Consider the following 21,249-nt stretch of genomic DNA (forward strand, 5'->3'; position numbering starts at 1 on the left):
GCTTCTTTAATGTGAATATTTTCCGTTCTCCTTGGTCCTCTATGACAGTGAACTAAATATATTTGGTGTGTGGACAAAACAAAACATCATCTTGGGGTTTCGGTAACACAATCTTAATTTATCATAATTTTATGACATTTAATGGACAAAACAACGAATCGATTAATCAAGAAAATTATCGAACAGATTAATCGATTATGACAATAATCGTAAGTTGCACCCCTAGATAAGAGTGACCAAGATTTTTGCCCATGTCTAGTCTCTTACTTTGCTGACACTGCTGACCCGATTCAGCTGCAGTGAAGTAAATGTGGAGCAGATGGGATTTTTATAGATTTATGATCTATGATATATGATGTATATATCAACCCTGTCTGTGTGGTCTTCTGGATGTTGAATGATCTGTTGTACAGTCCTGAATATCTTAACTCTTATTTAAGTAATTGATAAAAAGGATCCAGAATGGTTTGCAGTAAATCTGAAAGATTATTGTCAGTGATGGTTATTATTTGAAGGGTTGTTGTGAAGGATAGTGGCTATAACTGTAGCCACAGTGAAATAAGTGTAGAAATGTGTCAATTCAAATCACGACAGCGGAGTAGAACGACTTTTAATTTAATTTGCAGGGTTCTTTACAGCACTGTACAGAGTTCTGCTACTGTACACGATACAAGTACATGAAATAGCTGAGCAGTTCTGAGCACTTTTTTTTTCTTTATCTTTCTCATGTTTTTTTTCCTGATCCACAGATCACAGAAACTCTGATATCGTCAACAGGACGGTGAACAAGAAGATAACACAAAACCCCTAAAACTAAAGCCCAGCTACAATAAGTAAATAACTGAGACCTCTCAATAATCTGTGTATCTGTATATTTATACTGCATATATATCACATATGAAGAAATCAGACGTAAGTTATATTTACATGAGTACACATACTGCAACACCACCACCAGTCGAAGAGAAAAAAATCTATGGTGTAGTGATTCTGAAACACCTTTTTATGGCCATACAGGACAACATGATGAAACACCCACTGGACCATTCATGAAGAGTGTGATGCGTAATCTTTGAATTTAAAATTCCTTTGGATGTGTAGCATGAATTATTATTATTCATTAACCATCATAAATGGAATAGTAGGATGAGTGGCAGTAAGTGTATGAAACAAAAATAGTCTCTTCGCTGACCTGTGAGTCAGAACAGCACTACATCCAAACTTAACACATATCCAACAATAATACATTTTACCTGGATAAGGAAGCACATCAAATAATGTATGAAGGAAACTCATAACTAAGACATCCTGTACCAAAGATATATGTAACTCCGACAGCTTATTTAGTAAGTATATATGCAACCAGACCTCTTGTAATTGTGTGTGTCCTGTACAGAACCTGGACGTGAACAAAGAATATCAACCAGTATTGTTACACGAGAAAAACTGTGTTGATCTGTGCTGCTGCTTGGAAACGTGGACTGACGGAGGGAAACTATGACCGACATTTACCACAGATATAACAGAACAATTTTACTTACACTTACATACACAAAGAGAGAAACAAGCTCTCTCCAAAATCGCTCGTTCCCTTTACAGAAAGTGTAACCTATGGATTACAACTATTTTTGATTTATGATTCAAAATATGAACTCATGACACAGTTTTACTGAATGTCATGTTATGTCAATACAATGTGTCATGATTTACAGTATAGCGGCGGACGATGGTATTGTCAAATACAAAACCATTTAAATTTGACAAGGCCAATTTATTGCTATTCCAGATTTGCATTAAGCAATAAACTTTTCATCTTTTTTTTTCATCCACTCTGAGAGACCCGCTCTCTCTGTTCGTCTCATGAAGCAGATATCCACTTAGACCTACTGTACCTGCCAGCACACAATATCAACAGACTGTACAGTACGTAGTGACTGCCTGTTTGCAATAACTCACGTGTTAAAAATAAATATATATATAAAAAGTCATAGTTTAACATAAGAGAATACGAACTAAAGGTCCAAATCTGGCATCCAATAGGATTTGTCCATTTCCTCTTGTGGTGTATTTGGGTGGGGGGTTCATAGTCATGTGACTTCTGTGAAGGATGCTGGGCTCTAGATTGCCAGGAAAGAAAAACACCATTCAATTAAAACATTTTGACATTAATACTGATTGTGTACAAAGTGTACAGATAATATGTACAATGCTGCAGAATCGTGTTATCATAGTCTTTTTCTCTTTTCATGTCACTCTTACTAATGTACGTGGAACATGTCATTTCTTTCTCTATTTATTTGACAATTCCATACAGTAGCCGAATTGTGACGAGATTGCACCCACTTGACATACTGGGCCTATACTTTCAGTTTATGTACTATCAGAAAAAACAACAAATATGACTAAAACGATTATTATTGAATGTGTGGTATGGTATATTCTGTGCTCTTCCACGTGTTCTTTGTCAACCAAACCAACATGTTGTTTTTTTTACCCGTGCAGCAGTATCTTTGTCGCAGGTTTCCATGGTGTGGTTCATTCGAGGCGACGCCTCATCAGTGTTAGCCGTGCCCGCGTCTGAAGGACTCCGAGGAATCCCAGGCCTCTCTTTAAAATACTGCACCACAAACGCCACCTGCGCAGAGAGGAGGAGGGAGAGACACCGGCCTCAGCCGTTTGAATCATTCCATACATTCACAAGGGGAGACCCTCAACAGTCGAGCGAGTCAACACAAAGAACTGTATGTCACTGAGCTGTTGTTGTCATTGTGAGGGAGATTCTGTGACCTGGCTTCCTCGGCCGGACAAGACTTGTGACAGAAAAAGGAGAATTCAAACTCACTGAAGCAACAACATCTGCAGCCTTGTGCGGTGTGTCCTGCGGCGATATAGTCCATTATGAAGGAAATAAAATTTAAAAAATGATAGCTGCAGGGTGGTGGTGGGCAGCCTATCTGAAAAATGTTATGAGATTCTATAGTATATTTAAAGAAAAAGGAAATATCAGGAAGATAAAATATAAGATTCAGATTCAATGATTTAATTCATGGATATTTTTTTTCTGGCTGTAATTGTACCTTTGTCGGGGTCTCCCCATTCCCTCCCTTTATGTGAATATATGTTTAAAGTGTTTACATTATTAAATTACATTCACACGCATACATTTAGGGGAAAACATATTCCATGGGATTATGTTATCATATTACAGAAAATAAGTAGGCCTAATTTTAAAAGCCCCAGTGTGTAATTTTTGTACTTTTCTGGCGGCGTCTGGTGGTAAATTTGCAAACCGCAACCAACGGAGCACCCGACAGGGGACACTTTATGGTGGTGGACCGCTAATTCCATTCCTGTTTTCTGCAGCGATGAAAATTCAACGCAAATGCGACATATTCTGGACCGTTTTGTGCAACAACCATATTCAACACGACCGTAGCAACATGGAGACTCACACGGAGGTCAGGTCCACCTCATATAACTATATTTAACTCATTCAGAGTTGACGAAAAGACATCGTGATTATACATTCTGTATATGAACACATAGTTATGGACAATATATTCAATTTCTGTAAATAAGTTCTTCTAAATATTACACACTGTAGCTTAAATAAGATAAATATGCAATGCATGTTATTGATCATTTGCAGCTGCGTCAATTTGCACCAAATATAGCATTTTAAATGTTTGATTTTGAAGTGATCCCAAAGTATTCACATTACATTTTTTTGTAATCCAATAGATTATGTCACTAATTGCAAAAATTAACAATATCAGAGTAAAGTGTCCTGCCCTGACAAGTGCAACAGAAAGACAGTGAGAGCGTTGAACTGTATCACGAATGAGGACACGCATGAGCAAGACAAACGTGCATGAATTGCAACTGACAAGAAAGACAGCAACAGCTCCCCCGATGACTTGTCCCGCTATAGTGTCGCTCCAGTGGTTCCGGTACTCGGCCACTCGGTTGATGCCCGTCAGCACAGCCAGACTGACCAATGAGAGGCTGAGGAGAGGGCCCGTCAGTCGGCCTCCGCTGGTACCAATGCAGGACATGACGTACATCTGCAAAGGAAGGTAAGTCAAGGTAACAATGGTCAAGGTCAGTTATATGTTGGGGTGCGGTTGTACTGTTCTTCATCCACACCCTGAGCTACTCACTGCCAGATAAACCGCTGTGTACAGACTCAGTGCAGCCTCCTTCGAGGGGAACGTCTTCCTGGCTCTCGTGATGTCGTCGGCGTCACCGGTACACGCATCCGATTGGCTGACAAAGTGCGCCACGTCCTGGCAGCCGAGGGCCGTGTAGTTGGGCTGGCAAACGGACAGGAAGTAGGGAGCGGGACTTCCCGTGACCAGCTGACCTGCGTTGACCAAGATGTCCGTCGCAAACAGACCGAAGACGTACACACCTGCAAGTGAAACCTACGCAGATTAGACGACTGTATATATTCATACAGCAAAGTCATACAAAGAGGAGGGAAGTTCAATCTGAACACAGACAAACCACCAATAGCTTACAGCTAATGCACAGGTGTTACATTGGTTTTTGGGGTGACTCAATAAAAAATTTCAAATTTTGCTGTGAATGTCAAAGGGTACATAAATATCCACTTCTTGACATATATGACATATAACTTAAAAATGATTCCAGGGCACTACACACAGCCGTCCACCATTTTATATCAGTTACCTTGTTCTGAGCGTGAACTGTTTGTTTATTGACTTGCTTCTAACGCAACCGGATCATTAATGATCCTTCCAACGACACTATGCTCTGTCGAGCCTAAATGTCTGCTGTTAAAAATACCAGCTAAATGTCAGAATAGTTTCTATCCGATTTAGTGCAATCTTCGGATTACCAAGGAAACGGAAGGTCCTGCGCACCATAGGGTTCACGTAGCAACAGTCCCCCATGACGACGACCTTGTCTTGGTCGTAGAGGTTGTTCGAGTTGTGGTGGATGAGGAAGATAACTAACTCTACGCCTGAAATCTGCAAAACACAATGAAAAAAGAAAGAAGCAGATGCATAAAAAAGTGGGAAAGGGAAGAAGGGAGAGTCTGCAGATGCAGGGGCGATCGTAAACATGTGGATTGTTGGAATAAAGCTGTATTAACAATGTGAGCTGTCACGTTAACGTTATAAAGTGCATATACCGCTTCTATTTCACATATTCCACGTGTTTCAAGTGTTGACATTGATTTTGTTGAACTAATTACTTACATAAAATATACTATATATGGGCCATACCTTTGGTTAGTTGTGCTGAAATCACAGCCAGACTTACCAGTACGACGGGCAGTCCGCCCACCACAGAGTACAGGATGACAGGCTGGATGCGGCTGAGCTGCTCGGGTCCAGGATCCGGTCGGGTCAACGCCGGGTCCCTGCAGGCGAAGCCCTGCTGCGCTGGACTGAAAGTGTCGGTGAACTCACAGTAGTAAACCAGCATCACCGCAGCTGCCAAAATCACCACCTGGAAGTACAGCATGGTGGAATCCAATTGTACAACGTCCACAGTTACCACGGTGATGAGGAATCCAGGTGTACAGTCACTGTTACTTTGTTGATGAAGAATCTGACACGCCTCACTATCGCAGCAGGTCTTTTTACTATTGGATGTTGCCCATTTTTATTTTTGTGTCACCCTTGGGGAATAATCCAGTTCCTTCATTGGTTGATGTCACCCACGATGGTGATTTATGATCCAGTATTATAGCCAGTATGGTGAATAATCCAGTTGTTGACGATGGCTGCCCCTCAGAGATGGAGAGGCTCACTCTTCGTTGCCTTCTTTTTTGATTCTGTGAGACCGAAACCTTGTCCTTCCGCTCCTGTGAATGTCCTGAATCATCAGCACATTCATTCTGTTTCACTGAACAAGCTCCAAAGAGCCACTCACAAGTCACCAAAGACGGACTGAAAAAGTGCAGGGAAACGCTTTGTTTTCCAGACGGACTGCACAGGCTGGATCAGGGTTCGTCGGGTACAGTACAAAAAGGTAAGAAGCGCCAAATTCAAACCCTAGTTCCACTAATTTGTTTTGGTGAGCGCAATCTTAAACTAGCTCTATAGTGACCAGGTATCTGCTGGAAATGTCAAAGAATACAAAGAAACCTTACACAGCATGCAACCTGATTCGCTGCTGCCCTCTGGTGGTGATCATTATCAGGACAGCAGGGACCCTATGGACTCCAGAGCCTCAGCACGGTCTGCACTTTGGTTATCGTTGGCCTTTGTAGCCGTGCTAGGTTATCAACATAGTTTTATAATCGATTTATTAATTTGTATATACTAAATGACGGGAGTTTGTTTTCGAGCTTTAGGTAGCCCCCAAAACCCTGACGGGGTGGAGCTGACCCATCACTGACCTTATTGATATTTCATTTGGATATAACATGACTTTTGTCAGCAGTGTAGAAAAAAATGAAACACCGGGCGGATTAGGATCGTCCTCCCGATCGTCTTTTCTTAACCACTAATCCTTGACCTGTGGAAAATATCATGAGGTCAAGGAAAGGTGAAAAGGAGGATTCACAGGACTTAGCCGACAGATGCTCAGAGAATCTGACTCCACTGACAATAAGCTACTTCCTTATGTGACACTCATATGTAACAGTAACATGCAACAGTAACTTACATGATGACGTGTGTCTCGTCTGAGTCATATTCATACTCCTACTCTATTTCGGATTGAATCGTTTACGTTTGTGCGTCGCGCGTCACGTTATATATCGCTGCCACAATGAATTGTGGGTCTATTTCTCCTTTCCTTTCGTGTAGGAAGCTCCAGTGAACCCTATGCTAAAGGTGATAAAGGAGCAACTGTCTGTTTTCATTATATCTTGTACTTCAAAAAATAATGATTCAAATGAGGAATGAGCATCATTTCATATCTGTATAAAAATACATTTTATTATTTGACACATTTTTTGTAGCAGCTCTGTCCCAATTTAATGAGTGGACACAATGTTAACCAATTCTCTAACTGGTAACCATGGTGATTCATTTTGTAATGAAAGCCCCTGCTCTTTCTAGAAAAAAAACAATAATCAGCAATAAAGTGTTCACAAGCAGTTAAGTGACACAGTGAGCCAACGCGTCATGTTAACAGATCCAGGCAGTCATCCAGCTCCTGCACACCACTGGACTCGTCACCATGGCAACAGTCCGCCTGGTGACGCTCTCTCCTCCGCCTCCGTTTATACACACTTGCTTTGTTCTCCTCGTCCTTTTCCGTCTCCAGTCTGTCGGGGGGACTTTGCGAGCAGCCCTGTGAACTGGGGGGATCTGGGAGTTGTAGTGTCTGTAGTTTCTCTGTAGTCAGAGCTGACTGCAGGTTCTGGTAGAACCTGGACATAACAAACACAAAGATCTGAGTGGTGTTGGAGCCGAGTTGACATTCAAAGAAATTCTGATGAACAGAATCAGCCGAGGGCCGTTTCTTTTGAGTAGCAGCTAACAGAGTAGCTAACAGCCAAAGAGCTGACCTGTGGATCCGTCTGAGGTTCTCCTCCATCTTCTGATTGGCTATCTGAGTTAGGAAATGGAGGTACTCGGGTGCAACAAGGAGCTTTCCATCATGACTCAGAGGAACCTCCAGGCCGTGGGTGCTACGGACCGCCTGAAGGGGAAAAAAAATACAGTGACAGGTCATACTTACACATGTAAAACCACATATGCCCTAAGCGGCATGCCCTTACAGCAAATATATATATGCAATATACAACTTTATTGACTGTACAGGTCAGGATTTAAATACACATCAAAATGACTGTAAATCGAATTTAATTGCTGGTAGAACTATTTTCCCAACAATTGTGGAACTGTCACTAATGTCTCCTCAGAACGCACCGTGATGATCTTTCCCGACTTGCCGACAGTGAGACCAGAGTTCCTGAAGCCCGAGTTGATGGCCGCCGAGTGCTGCAGGACAGAAGAGACATTTTAATGAGCAAGTGGTCAGTTAAGCTATATATTATATAATACGATATAACAGTACAATACTGTACAAGGTCTAACTAGACAGAATTATATGAATCTGAAGAAAATCAACAAACTACAGGTTTTAAGCATTTAGTCAACATGGTCAGAGTACAGTCTGTACCTGTACATGTGTATCTAATATTTACTCCACTACATTCTGGGGGTTACAACTGGAATTTAGGATATTGTTGATCATGACAGTGAAGTGCAAATATAACTTGATGACAGATTGAAAATTCACATACAAAGTCTAAATTTAGTTTGAGTTTCTTCCTCCATCATTCTAAGCAGTCATCAAATGTCAGTGCACTTTGAAAAAAAGTCACATTTCCATCATCTACAAACAATATTTTTTTGTTATATTTTTTTGGAAACTCACATATTATTTATATACTAAATAAACAATGGGCCCAAAATGTAGCCCTGGGGAACCCCACAAGTAAACTTCAGTAGTTGGGAATTCAGTTTAAGCACCACATTTAGAGACTGCTACCCCTCTGTTTCCATAGTTTTGTAGTTTCTGCAATAATGAGTCATGGTCAAGAACACTTTCTTCCCGGATGCTGTCAGACTGATGAACTGCTCCACATTGCCATGCTAAAATATCCTCAGGACTACAGACTATTGATGATTGCTGCACTTTCACTTTACCTACACTTCAAACTGCTGCTCGCTCTCTCTCTCTCTCTCTCTCTAAATTGCTGCTACTACACCATATGCTGCCTATTCTTTTTTTTTTAATTCTTATCCTATTTTTATTCTATTTTATTTAAATGGTCTTTTTATGTTATATTATATCATGTTTATTGTTGTTATTATTACAGAGACCTGAGTACTGTATTTCATTCTTTCATGTCCCATGAGCAGAATGACAATAAATGAACTTGAAGTTGGTCAGAAGAGTCAAATTATCGTTCAAGACCACGTGTATTTATCCTTTCGTTTCCACTACAGTTGCATTTCCTCCACACACTCCACACGTGGAAACAATATACAACAACACGGAAGTCTTTGTTTTGTGACAGACTGGTATCTTCTCATACCTTTTTTTATACCTTTTTTTCCTGTCTGTAATGAACCAGTGTTACGTCTGTGTTAGAACCAGTCGCGGGTCACATCATATTACAGATGATCACTCGGCAACACGTCTCACCACAAGCTGTGCATCTTCCAGCCGCCTGCACTGAACATGGAGGACGAAGGGCTCGAACTTCAACACGGCATCTCTGCCGGCCTTGGCCAGCCCGGACACCTGGGGCACAAAACACAGTGCGCTCTTTAGTCTCTTTGTTTTAAAAAATAAAATAAAATGAAACGACATCGAACCGTATCACCGCGAGCATCGTCACAAGTTCTCACCAGCTCATCGGCTGTGCACTTTTGATGCGAGACCAACAACCAAACACAGTTCTGCTTCTGGACATCGCTGCTCTCCGGGGGCTGGAGGGGAGGACACGAGGCAGAGAGGACACAGGTGAGGGGAGAGCAGCGCGCGGCACGTGTGTGTGTGTGTGTGTGTGTGTGTGTGAAACTCTAATAACGTCCCGTTGCCAGGGCGACGAGGAGCAGCCCCGGGTCGCGCCGCTCTCACCCCGTCGAGGAGCACGACTCTCCCGGAGCAGGAGCTGGTGGTGAAGTACTGCTCGCAGCTGTTGAGCAGGGACACGACGTGCTCGATGTGCTGGTCCACGCTGCCCTTCTTACTCTGGTCCAGCTTGTTCAGACACTGCGTCTTCCACTGGCGGAACGTCCTCTCCATCACGGCCCTCGACAGCTCGGACATGTTAGCCGGCCGGTGCTAACGAGCTAACCTCGGTCTCGGCTCTTCTTCTTCCATTCAAAATGACGAGGGGCCAAGGGACGAGCCGACGGTTCACACTGCCCCCTGCTGTACCGGAGGCGACACTGGCGAGAAGCTCAGCACGCTCCCAATGTTGCATTCGTAATATGAAATATGACATTGGTGTTTTATTGACAGCATTACCGTAACACATTGTGATATGAGGGCAGACATACGGGGGCCCTGAGGTGCAAACCACAACAGCAACTCACACAACACTGCAGCAATTCACCACAACACAACAGCAATTCACCACAACACGGCAGCAACTCACACAACACAACAGCAATTCATCACAACACAACAGCAACTCACACAACACGACAGCAATTCACCACAACACGACAGCAATTCACACAACATGACAGCAAGTCACACAACACAGCAGCAACTCACCACAACACAGCAGCAACTCACACAACACGACAGCAATTCACCACAACACAACAGCAACTCACACAACACGACAGCAATTCACCACAACACGACAGCAATTCACCACAACACGACAGCAACTCACACAACACGACAGCAACTCACCACAACACGACAGCAATTCACACAACACGACAGCAACTCACACAACACGACAGCAATTCACCACAACACGACAGCAATTCACCACAACACGACAGCAACTCACACAACACGACAGCAATTCACCACAACACGACAGCAATTCACCACAACACGACAGCAATTCACCACAACACGACAGCAATTCACCACAACACGACAGCAACTCACACAACACGACAGCAACTCACCACAACACGACAGCAATTCACACAACACGACAGCAACTCACACAACACAACAGCAACTCACACAACACGACAGCAATTCACCACAACACGACAGCAATTCACCACAACACGACAGCAACTCACCACAACACGACAGCAATTCACCACAACACAACAGCAATTCACCACAACACAACAGCAATTCACACAACACGGCAGCAACTCCCACGTTGGATATGAAACTAACTTCACCACGGTGACGTACTGGGCCGCAGTTATTGCGAGTTCTGCTTCTATCGAGCTGAAATGACCCTGGTACGACTGGTAAAACAATAGATCTCCAGAAATAAAGTTACAGTGCGGATGCAGTATTCGGCAGAGGCTACTAACCTCACAGCGGTGAAGTTAGTTTTATATCCCACTTGAAACTAACTTCACCGCGGTTGGGAACCGCTAGCTTCAGGACGTCCCGGGCCGGTGCTATGGCGTGACTATCACAAACATAACGGCGTGATAACACAGTGAGGCCAATACATATTGTTACTCCTATCTTTATATGTTTCTCTTTACACAGTATCTTTCCCATTCAATACCGATGGAGAAACTGCGAACGTTCACTTAAGCATTGTAAATGACAGTTTGTACAAGGCAGGGCAAGTTTATTTGTATAGCACATTTCAACAACAAGGCAATTTGAAGTGCTGAAAACATAGGAAACACATTAATTACATTAATATACAATTAGAAAATAAAAAAATGTTTAAGTAGAATAAGACAGGTGATAAATGTTGCAGTGCAGTTAAAGACAGGTATAGTTTATTTACTGAAAGACAGTGGCAAACAGAAAAGTCTTCAGTCTTGATTTAAAAGAGCTGAGAGTTGCAGCTGTCCTGCAGTTTTCTGGGAGTTTGTTCCCATGGAGCATAGAACCTGGACGCTGCCTCTCCATGTGTAGTTCTGACTCCGGGGACAGAGAGCAGACCTGTTCCAGACGACCTCAGAGGTCTGGATGTTTCATAGCAAAGCAGAAGATCAGAAATGTATTTTGGCCCTTAACCATTTATATTTTGTACATATCTTTTTTATTTTATTTATTTAACGTCTGCTATTCACTTTGCTGCTATATTGTGGGACAAATAAAGGACGAATTTCACTTTTTACAAATAGATTTATTCACTGGAGCTGTTTCTCTTTATTTTCAAAATTCTTTAAATACTTCCAGAACAATTTTAACATTGTTCTTTGTTACTTTTTGTAGAACAAGATGTTGTATTTCAGTATGGTAGCCTACCTGATTTTCAATCTACCTCATAGCGAGGGCGGATGATGTTATGTCTGCTCTATTGGCTCTGCAGAGACTCTCAGCATAGTCCAAATTATTGACAGTGTCTTTTGAGTCTTTGTGAATCAGAGAGAGCAAGAGGAAGAGAGCGAAAGGCGAGAGCGAGAGTGGGAGCATTATCCCCTATTGGACTGGCATGGTTTGCTGGCCCAGAATCTATAAGTGACAACAGAGCAGGAATACAGCTGAAGCAGAACAGAATTCAGTGATGCAGTGGAAGAGCAGGATATTTACCATGAAGACATCATGAGGATCGGACCACAGGTCAGTCTCACTCTTCTTCTTGCTCCATTTGGACCTGCAAGTGTACGCAAGACCATTATACGCTTCTTAGATCACTGACACGACAAACAGGCAGCAGTACGATAACAAGGTGTCAGGGGAGCAGCAGAGAGAGATTACACAGGGTGAAATCTAAGAGTTCGCTGTTGGGAAGAAAAACCTCTCATGGTCTCTTTAGTTATCCTGGGAGATTGTTTTAAAAGATTGTAAATGTTGCCGCCCACAGTACATCCAACAACATAACCCTCAGCACTATGAATGCAACTGATACAAAAAATATTAGTTAATAGTAATAAATTAATAATAACCATGCGATTATGGCATATTATTTGACTTTCACACTCTAAACAAATTTTTTATTCAATCGCTTTATCTGGCTTTATCATGCTTTATTCTTGTTACTGTGGGGAAAAAAATTATTCCGAATTGCAGACGGGATTTACCAGACCCAATATTTTGGACTGCCCTCTCTGTGGCTCTCAGCCCAAACTCAGTGGTTCCTAACAGGATGTAAACAGCTCAAAACATATAGTTTTCACTTCTTAAAACTATATTCAATCCAATTTTCAATATTTCGGTTCCCTGTGACAGTATTTGTGGCAGCAGGACAGTGACTGAGGTTGCGAATCAAAATAAAGTACAGTGAAAATAAACCTGTGTATTGTGAGTTTTACAAATTGGAATGCAATATATTGAATGTCAGCACTCAAGCTGTGCTCGTGTGTTGTATGTGTCTCACTTTAAACACAGAACTCTGTGTGAGGTTAATGCAACAGCTATTAAGATTCTGGTGCCCAACAGAAACCCTGCAACTGCGATTTAGCAATTTCTATTTGTTTTTGACAACTGACCTTGTTTCCAACCTATCAAGACTTTTATGTGGCATCAAAATAAAATTCAGTCTAGTATCATTTTTTGTAACACTGACAATCTGGTTCATGTCTTCCAGCTGGTGCAAAGCCTGTCACTTTGTTGCCATAGGGGATGTATTCATATTTCATGAATACATACATACTGACATGTTTCAACAATTAGCCAGGCAGTTGTACGACATTTTGCATCATTTCATAATGTTGTGCCAGGATGTTCAATTGTCCAATCAATTCAGTTTCAAATCCAAGACACATCTCAGGATGCAGGGGAGGGCGAGGGGGTCTGAAAACATTTGGAAGTCACTGTGAGTGAGGTATCTTTAGTTGAATATTCCCTGTTAAAACTAGTTTCAGAGGGAAATGTGTTTGTTTTTTTACTTGACCAAATTTGAACACATCTAGTGACTATTTGCTTGACATACAAAATAATACAATTGACTAATGAAACATAATAGAATATTATAAATGAAAGGATCAGTGTTGAGTTTGCTGATTAGACCTGCTCAGTTTGAAGATCAAGATCACTGTATCCTAAAAAGAAACAGCAGGAGACACGCTGTCCTGGAAAACTAGTGGTGACTTCAGAGTATCTTTGGCATTTCACCCATATAATAGATCTCTTGTCTTTTATCTTGACACTGTAAACGTAAGAGGACGTGGTGATCACTTGTGTGGGGTCAGTGTGAAAACCAGCATATTGCAGGAAGTGGCCTGAGGCCCTGACATGACACTGTGTTTTTACGCCTGTGTGCCCTGAGGGCTGCGTCCCACATACCGTCACACACACACACACACACACACACACACATGCGCACTACCCGTGCAGAAAATAGGTTTCAAAATAGGTCAGCCCATCGATCGGGTTTGGTTTTCCACCGAAGGACGTATATAAAGGAGATGAATCACACCGCTGTTCAACATTTTACGACAAGATCATGGTTTGACTCCTCATGAAATATCTGATTAAAGAAAACAAAGCAAAAACCAAAATGGCCCTAAGATCCGACCCTGGTCTACACTGTCATAACCTGCAGGGAGGAAGAGTTTAGGGTCCACTGCTTCATGTAATACTGCATAGTGTATATCCTACTTTGTGGCATGTAGTGTGGCATTGGGATGCTTAAAATGTTTCCACAGAGACCTATAGGTATCTATGGATGTTGACATCAGAGTTACAGATATTTAAATCTATGTCTTCTTGTCACCTCAAGACAGTGGAGTTGAAAGGGATTAAGTTTTGATGTTGAAATTATTCTATTAAAAAAATTATTTCCAAGCTCTTTCTTTCTCTTCAATGCGAAATATATGGAAGAGTATTAGGGCCAGGCGTAAGAAAAAAAATGAGAGGAGGAAGATTCTTTTTAAATCTCTATTTCGAGAATGAGGTCGAAAATGTGGAGAATCAAGTTGAAATACTTCGAGAATCAAGTTGAAATATTATATCGGGAATAAAGTCGGAAATTGTGACCCGGAAGCAACAACCGGATGTAGATGTTTTGTTAACCAGTTTGCTAGCTAACGCTAGCTGCTAACCAAGTTGTAAAGTTGCGCTATTATTATTGACAGGCTTAATCTGGAAGAAACAATGTGGTACAAAAGGTGTTTGCACATGAACGTCAACGTGTGTCCTGACACGATAATGTTCAATTGCAAACAACCGTTAATGAATTTTGAGAGGCGTGCAGTCACCGAAGCAAGCGTAGCTTTGCTAACGTTAGCTAACGTGGATGTGTGACAACCAGCTGAACTGGTACTGCAACACGGCCGTTTGGTGCTATTTCGACTGTAATCTCGACATTCTACTGTATTATCAAAATTTCACCTTTTTCTTCTCAAAGTTGTACATTATTCTTGACATTGAGATTTTATTCTTGACATTTAAACTTAATTCTCGAAATGTTACATTTAAAAAATATGTCTTCCCCCTCATTTTAGCTACAGTATATTTACATGGCTAGATTAGGTACAGAGTGAGACGTCTTAAAGTTTACCTCTTCTCCATATCCTCCGCCACGATGCACCTGCTGATTTTTGTCAAGTGAGCAGACGTTGGCCCCAAAAAACCCGGATGTTGCCTTTTTATCTGCATTGTAGCGCTACCATCAACATCAAAGCGAGACGCCTGTGGAGATGACAGATAGGACACCGGTTATGTTCGCACAAAGTTGGTACACACATTGGAGTGGCATTATGGATTGACTGGGATTATTATGCCGAGGGAATATTTGTATGGGTTTATTTTGAAGGTCTCGACAGGAAGCGTTGCTTGTGTATTTCGGCTAGCTTAACGGCGTCACCTGCCGCAGCAGAGCGGAGCTGGAGGAGAGAGAGAGAGAGAGAGAGAGAGAGAGAGAGAGAGACAGAGAGACACAGAGAGAGAGGGAGACAGAGCGCGCGGGACCGAGGTGCGCGGCTGACCGGAGGGAAGGCTCTCCTCTGACCGCCGCTGTGCACCTGAGGATGAAGTTCATGTAAGCAGACAAGAAGACCAACACATCTGGCAGAGCACGGCTCAGCACTGCCTTGCCTCGATCTTTTTTAAGCCCCCCATCCTCGCATACAAAAACAACAAAAAAAAACCCCGACCCGCATATTAGGGGAGACAACGGACACATCGCATTAAAAAGGCATCGGCACTCCCAGCTCACCTCACCAGGGGATGGACGTTCGCCCTTAAAGGGTCTTTTTTGGGGGGTGGGGGGGTGGGTACCGGACTTCGGAAATACGCCAAAATTACGACGGGAATCAGGTACAGCTCCCTGTCTCCCGGCAACGGGAGAGACCACCGGGCGCTCGTGATGTCTCGTGCCAAGGAGCGGCTGAAAGGCGGGAAGGAGACCAAGGACAGCGTCACTCTGCTGCCGTGCTTTTATTTTGTAGAGGTGAACATCTGTCTATCTTATCCATATATCTATCTATCTATCTATCTATCTATCTATCTATCTATCTATCTATCTATCTATCTATCTATCTTTCTATCTATCTATCTATCCATCTATCTATCTATCTATCCATCAATCTATCTATCTATCTATCTATCTATCTATCTATCTATCTATCTACTATCTATCTATCTATCTATCTATCTATCTATCTATCTATCTATCAGTCTATATATCTATCTATCTATCCACCTATCTATCCATTTATCTATCTATCTATTTATCTATCTATCGGTCTATATATCTATCTATCTATCAGTCTATATATCTATCTATCTATCGATCTATATCTATCTATCTATCTATCTATCTATCTATCAATCTGTCTGATCAGGCTGACTGACTGGTGGGATGGTTATTCACTGACTGACTGGTGGGCTGCCTTACAGTTTAACATGACCTGTCCAGACATCAGAACCATTTGTGTCAGTGCCAGGTTGTTGTTGTTGTTGTTGGTGGTGCGTCTGGTTTGTCAGCGAGGACGGCAATATAGCGGGTGGGTGGTGCGGACACATGCTGGTCAGGCATTTCATCACGACAGTCATGTTGACCAGACATACAGAAGACACAGTTTGCTGCTCAAGGCCACGCAACGGTGAGCCAGACAGACTGAAATCCCGAAGTCGACGCAGCTCGAGAGCGGTGACACTCGGAATCTGTATTCTCCTCATCCCCGTTTACCCTGTTGTTTTTTGCAGCCAGTGACACTGCAGTCTCCACTGGATGTCATGATTCCACGTGCGTACTGCAATTTTGAAATAGCAGGGTTTCAAAAACTTGTTCATCTTGCCCACTATAAACAATTATCTTGAGTCTAGTGGCTTCATATCATTCATTTATAATCATCCTTGCCTGAAGAGTGGCAGTGTTTATAGACAGCGGCTGTTCAAATACTGACAAACTTCCGTTTTGTGTCACAGACAAAATCCATTTAATCATCACCTTCAGAAACTAATGGACACGGTTTAGTCTGTCTCTGACTGATCGCTGTGTTCCACTGGATCTCTCACAGTAATTGCTCCTGGCTCCAGGACTACAGCTTGTGGTGATGCAGCATTTAGTTCATCCACCCCCAGACTGTGGAGGAGCCTTTCTGTAGGCCTGAGAACATGCACTTACAACATTTAAAATGACTAGCATTACTGTTAATAATAATAACATTAGTTGTTGTAGTGCCACGTCTCTGTTTGGGTATAACCTACAGTTCTAGTGCTCTGAGAATATAATTTAACACTATGAATGACAGTATATTCACTATTACTGCATACTACCTGACAGGCCTCTATGAATAAAAGATCATTCCTCAGCCTGGGTGAGATTGTGCAGCATGTCCTCAGTTAACCCTGCACTTGACACTTTAATGAGTGCTTACCTCATCTTTATGTACTTGCCAGAGCACACGAGGACACTGTGCACTGCTTAAAGTAGTAGCAGCAGAAATAACGTTATAGCCAAGGAAATAACGTTTTCCTGGAGTTGCAAGTCCAAATTCCCAGATTCAAAGTTTGAAATGATACGACTGATCAAAACATTTGGGTCCATGCTGAGTTTCACTTGCTGTAGCTCAGCCTCTCATTGCATCATCAGGTGTGGATTTGAAGCGGGTTAACAGAATCTTGCCACGACCAACAGGGTGTATTGAAAAATGCAGTGGCAGGTTATGCTGTGACATATGCAGACACTTAGTATCTTTACATACTTACAAATAACATTATATTAATTACATATATATATATATATATATATATACACACACGCACACCACAACAGAAGGAGCAATAAACCCCATGGAGAAGAAGACTAGAGGCCAAGATCAAGGCAACACAGAGAGAAGTTAGTCAGCTGTCAGAGCTACAGAATAGTGTGGTGAGGTGAATAAGGGCTACCTGAGAAGTACAACAAACTGTCCATACCTTAGGCACTGGAGACAGCCAAACAAAGACTGCTCTGGCTACCTACCCGAAGAGGTACACTAGAGAAGTAGAAGCCAGGAGAACAGGATGTTTTCCTCCACCCAACCATCCAAAGTGTACTCTCAGTGACAGGGTAATAAAACGAGAATAGATCTACCCTGGGCAGAGACTGAACTGTACTGGTAAAAACGTATGGGAGAAGGAGGCATCACATAACAACATTGCTCAGTTGCTAGTGGATCTGTGAGCAAACCACAGCAATCTCCCAAAACAAGACCCGGTTACCATCACAATCACAGACATCTAAGAAAGATGTCTGTGAGAATTATAGACAATAAAGCGCAACAGTGACCGCCCACTTTTATTACGGCTGAATTTGAAGTGAATTTCCCATTCATTTCAAATATTGACATTTCATAAAATCCTTATATAGATATTATTAAGAGTTTAAAACCTGGAACCAAGCCAATAATCTACGAGATGAGTCGTTAACAATAATTGGAAAACGGACAAAAAGGTCAAAGGTACAAGACTGTGTACATAATTATTTTAACAGCGGTGGAACTACTCATCCCATAAGACATTGGGAACTGCATTTCCAACGACTTCAAAACAACAGTTTTCAGCTTCTTCTTGAATTTAACCTTCATCATCATCACTATAGTGTTTATATTGTTGATAAGAGTTTTGTGATTTGTTGCAACTTGTTTTGTGTGCATATAAAGTGCATAACGATGGTAGAGTTCAGTGGTAGCAGCGGGTACCAGGAACTCATGCTGGGTTCCATTACATCTCGGAACTCGTTGTTCGGAGCTCAGAACTCGTGGTTGGTGGGGTTCCTCCGACCTGCTGAGCCGGAATTCCGAGTCGAGAAGGCGTTCGCGTTGCAACCTCCGACTCGGAGTTCTGTAATTATGGCTAATTATGAAAATGTCATTGGAGAATATGAATGGGATTTTCACTTCCGGAACCTTACTGTTGTGCTCTATAAATCACAGTATACATTGAAGCTTGGATACAGCATGATTAACAGATGGTCCAGCCAATTGGTGTTTGGTTGCAGGTGTAGGTGAGCCCGCAGTGGACGAGCTCTCAGTCAGACCCACCCCCAATTCTATGTTCCTTTTCAAAAATACCAACTCAATTGGCCAACTCAAGGCTTGTGAACAGCAGTTCACAAACCAATGTGTCGTCATGGTGGGCTGCCACTTGAGTTCACCACAAGAGAGGCTGGCCGCTGCAAAATCTACATTAAGAATCAAAGTTGGAGCTCTACAGATACTGAGCCAACACTTTTATGGTGTAATTGGAAACACTTTGAATTACCCAGTGGGGAAATTTCCACACTCTGTCAGCCCTAGTTGTTATGATTGGGAATCAGACTGAATGAAATATCATCTTCAGGGTGGCTGTTTGATGTTGTCACAGAATATGTCCACACTGTCAGCTGTGGAATTTGTTTGTGGGCTTTCTTGTTTGTGGCCATGCTGTAACTCAGAGACTACAAAACAATCCCATCGGTAAAAGTGAACTGAATCTAAATGCAGTGGGATGCAGTGTACAAAGAATCTCAATCCATACCACTCAGCTGATAATGAGTCAAAATTCACTGCTCGATGAAACTAATTGTCTGATTTCTGCATCATAAAACATCCTTCCATGATTATCAATTGAATGGGAGTGAGGTGTCAATGTTAGTGTTTTCCTGCCTTCTGCTCAGTGCATGCAGATGTCCAAACCAACTGGATTCAACTGGAGCCATAACATGATTCGACCATGATCCCATGGTATAGGCAATACTGTATAGTATGTGTTTGGCACATTGAATTATGAATGGCTTAATGGCAAAAAAAACTTTTGCACATATTTTTCCAGATTTTTAATTTGTAGTGTTAACTGTAAGCAGAGCACATGATTGAAGATAGTTTCAGCTTGGCCTCTTTTTCCAGATTCAAAACCACAGTGAAGTCTTGTGAGCACATCAGTATGTATTAGTGATTTTTTCTTGCTGTGAACCAAACAAAACTGGGAATCTGTCATAATTACCATTCGTTTCTCCTTTATCTTCTTGACAGAGCTGCTCTGTGTCTGCAAAATTGTCTATCTCACGCACTGTCACACCATCCTACCCACTGACTGGCTGCTAGGCAACATGGCCCTCTGAATGGGATGTATTTTTATATCTGTGTGTTCAGCGATAGAGATGTTGAGAGGAGAAAAACATCCCTACTGCAGCCTGGTTTCCTGTGTGCACAGTGGACACTTGGGCATTGGTTGATACGTCTTAAAAATGCTCATCACTATTTATTCACTTCGTTAGATGTGCATGATATAGTACACCCGGGATGATTAAAGGATAGATATAGTATGATGTCATTACTACGTGAGGCCTACTACACACTACTGCATGCTGGATTCATTTTATTGAAGTTGCATTTGTGATGAAGCATAAATATCAATGTAAACACTAGAGCTCCCAATCGATTAATCTAGCGATTTTGTTTTCGATTAATCGACTAATTTAACGATTAATTTTTCGACTAATCTAGCGATTAATTTTTGGAGTCGTAGGTTGCAGGCACAGACAAGTAGGATCTGGTTAGAACAGCCAGGGAGGGGAACCATGTCGAATTTTCCTTCCACCATTGGAGTGGGCTAGTGTCCCTTGAAATGCAATTTTCCCCAAAATACATGAGTACCCTCGTTTCTAATTGCTTCACTCACACCACTGTCCTCCTGGCCATTGTCCTCCTCATTGCTGCAGTCCCCCTCAGAGTCCGAGCCAAGCAAAGTGTCCAGCACAGACCTGGATGTGTTCTTCTGCAGGGGACTGGCTGAGTGCCCCTGCTCAATCCCTGCCAGTTTGACTCTTTTGATATCAAGCGCAAGAGCCTGAATTCTTACTTGCACCTTCAGAGCATCATCGGGCGACAGAAACTTCAGCTTGTGAAAGTGGGTGTCGAGGGCAGCAGCAATGATGGACAAATTTTGTCCATCCTCTCTGAAAGGTGACTCAGACTCCCACCTTGATTTTATCTGTTGTTCTGCAGCAATCTGGAACAAGTTCACAGCAGCAGATTTTGTTTTCTTGGTGGACTTCTGGAGACCCTCAGTGGAGGTAGAACAGAGACGTTAACGTAGGCCTCTCCACTAAGAAAAACAGTGGCCTGTTCAAAAGGCTTGAGGACCTGCTCCAATTCCTCCAGTAAAGTCCACTGGTCATTTTTCAGATCCAGGTAGTGCTTCCCACGCTGTGTGACTTCTGGGTCTGAAAGGGGTTGCGACCACCGGCCGCCACTGTTCTAAAAGTTGATTCACCATATA

The 21,249-nt window shown here is 42.3% G+C and overlaps 3 protein-coding genes across 5 annotated transcripts in view; 1 reads left to right on the forward strand and 2 right to left on the reverse strand.

The window, feature by feature from the left end:
* Positions 1-599: 599 nt before the first annotated feature.
* On the reverse strand, positions 600-6,026 carry LOC118311464 (phospholipid phosphatase-related protein type 5-like). The gene is made up of 6 exons (XM_035635367.2): positions 5,290-6,026; positions 4,862-4,994; positions 4,161-4,411; positions 3,888-4,064; positions 2,495-2,635; positions 600-2,117 (listed from the first exon to the last, which is right to left on the reverse strand). Exons 1-6 carry the CDS (start codon positions 5,491-5,493, stop codon positions 2,088-2,090), a joined length of 936 nt encoding a protein of 311 aa, XP_035491260.2. The 5' UTR covers positions 5,494-6,026; the 3' UTR covers positions 600-2,087.
* Positions 6,027-6,897: 871 nt separating this feature from the next.
* On the reverse strand, positions 6,898-15,360 carry tyw3 (tRNA-yW synthesizing protein 3 homolog (S. cerevisiae)). 2 transcript variants are annotated; one of them, XM_047332176.1, is made up of 7 exons: positions 15,062-15,360; positions 12,151-12,214; positions 9,348-9,428; positions 9,142-9,240; positions 7,857-7,928; positions 7,493-7,626; positions 6,898-7,354 (listed from the first exon to the last, which is right to left on the reverse strand). In XM_047332176.1, exons 1-7 carry the CDS (start codon positions 15,157-15,159, stop codon positions 7,105-7,107), a joined length of 798 nt encoding a protein of 265 aa, XP_047188132.1. In that variant the 5' UTR covers positions 15,160-15,360; the 3' UTR covers positions 6,898-7,104. The 2 variants fall into 2 exon arrangements, with proteins under 2 accessions (XP_047188132.1, XP_035490884.1); XM_035634991.2 differs by lacking the exons at positions 12,151-12,214; positions 15,062-15,360 and adding an exon at positions 9,580-9,830.
* A 94-nt stretch (positions 15,361-15,454) lies between these two features.
* LOC118311266 (phospholipid phosphatase-related protein type 4-like) overlaps positions 15,455-21,249 on the forward strand; it is a 43,484-nt gene continuing 37,689 nt past the window's right edge. For both annotated transcript variants that reach the window (XM_035634989.2, XM_047332175.1), the window contains exon 1: positions 15,455-15,952. In XM_035634989.2, the coding sequence (XP_035490882.2) occupies positions 15,869-15,952 (84 nt within the window). In that variant the 5' untranslated portion in view covers positions 15,455-15,868. The remainder of the gene's footprint in view (positions 15,953-21,249) is intronic.

This window comes from Scophthalmus maximus, chromosome 5 (genome assembly GCF_022379125.1).
Source record: "Scophthalmus maximus strain ysfricsl-2021 chromosome 5, ASM2237912v1, whole genome shotgun sequence".
NCBI classification, from domain to species: Eukaryota; Metazoa; Chordata; class Actinopteri; order Pleuronectiformes; family Scophthalmidae; genus Scophthalmus; species Scophthalmus maximus.